The 3,883-nt window shown below is 43.8% G+C and overlaps 1 protein-coding gene across 1 annotated transcript in view; it reads right to left on the reverse strand.

The window, feature by feature from the left end:
* Window positions 1-3,883, reverse strand: part of ZFHX4 (zinc finger homeobox 4) — a 230,495-nt gene that overhangs the window by 18,728 nt on the left and 207,884 nt on the right. Inside the window, exons 8-11 of the mRNA XM_014592159.2 lie at window positions 3,761-3,846; window positions 3,358-3,558; window positions 2,694-2,811; window positions 2-2,158 (exon numbers count right to left, since the gene is read on the reverse strand). Of these exons, the coding sequence (XP_014447645.1) occupies window positions 2-2,158; window positions 2,694-2,811; window positions 3,358-3,558; window positions 3,761-3,846 (2,562 nt within the window). The remainder of the gene's footprint in view (window position 1; window positions 2,159-2,693; window positions 2,812-3,357; window positions 3,559-3,760; window positions 3,847-3,883) is intronic.

Raw genomic sequence — 3,883 nt, forward strand, 5'->3', positions numbered from 1 at the left:
GGAGGAGTGGGTGGTGGAGCTTGCAGAGGAGTAGAAACCGTGTTCGGGATTTTCACGGGACCCATAGAAGAAGGCTGAGGAGGAGCTGGAGGCAGGGGAGGAGGTGGAGGTGGTGGAGGCGGGGTTTCCGGTGAAGATGGAGAAATCGGATAAAGCTTGTCATAGGCCTCCCTGTATTGACGAGCAAATTTTTCTAACGCTCCATATGGAAAAAACTGCCCATGCACGTGTTCTTGGTGACTCTTTAAAATAAGCACATTGGAGAACAACTTCCCACACGTTCCGCATTCCAGTTTGTCCGTGTTCTCACCTTCACCGCTTCTACCCTTCTTCTGTACCTTCTGCCTGTTCTCATTGTACTGAATGACCAGTTCAAAACCAAAGTTTTCCAATAAAGCCTTGGCTGCATTTCCTCTGGCCCCTGAAGCTATTCTTGGAGGTGGGATGCAGGATTCTAAGGACTTTTGCTTCTTTGTGTCTTTGCTTTCTTTGAGTCCTTCACCTTCGCTTACAAATTCTTGCTTTGGTTTTTCTTGCTTTTCGGTCTCTTCGGCCTCCTTGTAAGATGGTACATCCTTCACGAGCTGGCAGTCTGCACTCACCACGTTGTTTTGCTCTTGTTTCAGTAACTTGCCCGCCTGCTGCTGTGGCGGCTGCGGCTGTGGCTGCGGCGGCTGCTGTTTCGGAGGCTGCAGCTGGGGCTGTGCGGCTTGGTACTGTTGTGCTTGTTGCTGTAGTATTTGGAGTTGAGTTTGGCCAGCGTGATGCTGGGTTTGAATCTGCTGCTTCAGGTCTTCAAGCAATGAGCCAGCCATTCCTGTCATGCCAGGCATCCCAAAGGTCGCAGAGCCTGGCAAGCCCAAATCTGGCCCCAAGCTAAACTCTGCCCCAGGTATGTAGAATGGAAAAAGAAACTGAGGCTGCTGAAACTGCAGCAGTGCTTCTGGGGTCATAGGAAAATGAGGCAAAAAGGCTGGATTTAGAAACTGAGGCTGGAAGAATGCAGCTTGCTGCTGTAACTCATGTTGTAGTTGCATCTGAATTTGTGCTGGTGACTGTGGAGGGTGGTGTGTAGGTTGAGCAGAGATTAATTCAGGAGTTTGCTTTTTATTTAATTCTTTGGCATCTAAGTGGGTCTCTTTGCTGTTTACGGCTGCTAAACTCATGGACTCTAACATCCCTTGGCTGGGGCTGTTAACATTCGCGGCCATACTGTGCCCACTGGTCACATGACCACTGGGTTCCAGCTTTGCGGCCCTGGCCTTTGTTTGATGGAGCACAGACCTCATGTGGATCTCCAAGGTCGAGCTTTGGCTATACGCAACATTGCAGATGCTGCACTTGTAGGGCTTGTTGTCTGTGTTGCTGTTGGTTTCTTGGGGAACAGGACTGGAGGCTTCCTGCAAAACCTTTTTCAACTTATGCAGATGAGAAACTGAATTATAATGGACCAAGAGAATGTTCTTTTGGGTGAATGACTCTTTACACACTGTACATTTATATGGACGAGATGGATCAAGAAATTTTTCCATTGTAAAATTGGGTCCTTTTCTAAAAGGCAAGGTCCGCTTTGGTTCAGAGCCCATGTCTTCTGGAATAGAGCTACTATCACTTCCTACAGGACTCGCCTTCCCTTCATGGTCCAGCTCATACTCTCTCTCCATTTCCTGCTCTAGGCCATGGTCATCCTGGGTCATGGTTTCGCTCTCTGGCCACAGTTCGCCGTTCACGGGCAAAGAGGCATATAACTGTTGAAGTTCAGCCTCACTCAGTTCGGGGTGGCCTGCTTCCAAGTGTTTTTTTAAAGCTTGGAATGTACGGAAACTACGCTGGCAGAGATTACACATCGTTGCAGCCCGAATGGCATGATACTGGGAATGTATCTGAAGCTTCTGCATAGTTTTAAAAGCCAAGCTACAATGGTTACAACGATACTTATAAACATGGCGGTCAGAAACAGAGAGTGATTGCTTTTTTTGCTGCTCACTTAATTGCTCTTGCAGTGTGTCAGGGATTTTCACATCCTTACTGGTATTTTTATTCCATTCTGACACTTCTGAGGGTTCTTTAGTTAGTTTCTGCTCTTCACTCTTTATTTCCACACTAGCTTTTGAATCCTCAAGACCTGCCATACTTTTGTCATCCATTGGACTTTCACCTGTAAGGAGAAAGCACAAACATATCTCTTACAGTAAGAAAACTTGCTGCTTAAATGTCAATACATATTGCAAATAAGAGTCCATAAATTCCTATTTAACTAATTCTTTAAAGCAATGCTTATTGAGTAACTATTATGTGCCAAGCACTGGACTGGATACTAGAGATGTAAATAAAAAAATCATCCCTAACCTCAAGGCATTTCAGGATAGGAAAGGAAGCCAGTCAAAGGCAATAATAGTATGCTGAAATTAGTGGGATACGAAGGATCATAATCTTAATGTTCATGAATTAGAACACACAGAATATTCTTGGCCATCTGGCCAATGGATCTCCCAAGGATGGTTACAGATAACCTGATAGATAGTAAATGTGCCTTCAAAAATATGGTTCTTGGAAATGTTATACTTTATCTTCTTTTGTGTTTTTTATTTATTTTTTTTTTTAAGTTCTTGATAGCAATAATCTTGGAGTACGGCCACAAGTGCAAACTGCTGGGTGTATTGTCCTCAGATCTCAATCACGGGCTGGCATACCTGAATACTTCCCAGACCCCTCAGCTGCCATGGCTGCAGGTGTGTCCCGGCCTGACTTCTCAGAGGTGGCTGCTGGCAGTAGCATGCTGTTTGGCATCATCACATCAGGGACAGGCACCTTTGGAAACCGGAGGGGTCCACGTTAAATATATCCCAGAAATAACAAATTCTATCACATGGCCCATTTGGTAATAACACATTCTACATGCACTGTTTCACTCCAAGTAGGGACATTTGGTGGATGCTACAGACAAATACTATCCCTTCACACTTCAGATTGATGCTGTACAATGCTTTTTATTCTTCTTCTTTTTCTTTTTTTTAATTAGAGTTTGGCCATCTTTCGTAGGGCTATTTTTTTATAATAATAACCATCGAACTTTTTAATTGAAGATGCCCATATGAGTCATTTGATTAACATTTATAGACATAAAAAGACCACTTAATATGTCCTTAACTAAGCTATGCCTTGTACCATATATTTTCTTTAAGCAAAAACGTTCACAGTGGGCCTTCACTGTGATTTCCATAGCGTAATAAATTAATTAATTAATGAGTTTCAACTGGCTCAGAAATACATTTCTAGCAACTTACAATGACAGACCTGGTATTGATAGCTTTGTACAGAGTATGTCACACATGCATCAACATTTGGTATCCTTACCGTCATAAGCAGCTTCTCCACACAATCTGGAGACACGCTGTGCAAATGCGTCAGATGCAGCTGGAGGTGCATTTTGTTGCTGAGGACGTCCTGGCAGAGGGGACAGCAGATGACCGGCTGCACCGAGTGCTGTGACAGGACATGCATCTGGATACGACTTTGGTCCCTACTATTATAGTTACAATAAGGACACTGATAGAACTGGAAAATAATGAATAAACATGGCCACTGTTAGTTCATGTATTTTGACGACTTCAGAACATTCGTCCTAATGCCAAGGGTTTAGTATATTGCCAATTGCAATGTCTACATTCATTTCAAGAGCATGGAACTATGTGAGGCTCTAAAACTACCATGAACAATTAAAATAATAAAACAGCAAAGGGAAAAGACATGCATTTACCTGTTCGTGACAAAATTTATTATCCTCTGTAGGTTTTGACCTTTTGGTTGCAACATCCTCTTCTTTTGCCAGCAGGAGTGGCTGGGGTCCCCCCCCCACACTGACTTTTAGAGCCTTCTCTCT

This window comes from Tupaia chinensis, unplaced genomic scaffold (assembly GCF_000334495.1).
Source record: "Tupaia chinensis unplaced genomic scaffold, TupChi_1.0 Scaffold000667_1, whole genome shotgun sequence".
NCBI lineage: Eukaryota > Metazoa > Chordata > Mammalia > Scandentia > Tupaiidae > Tupaia > Tupaia belangeri.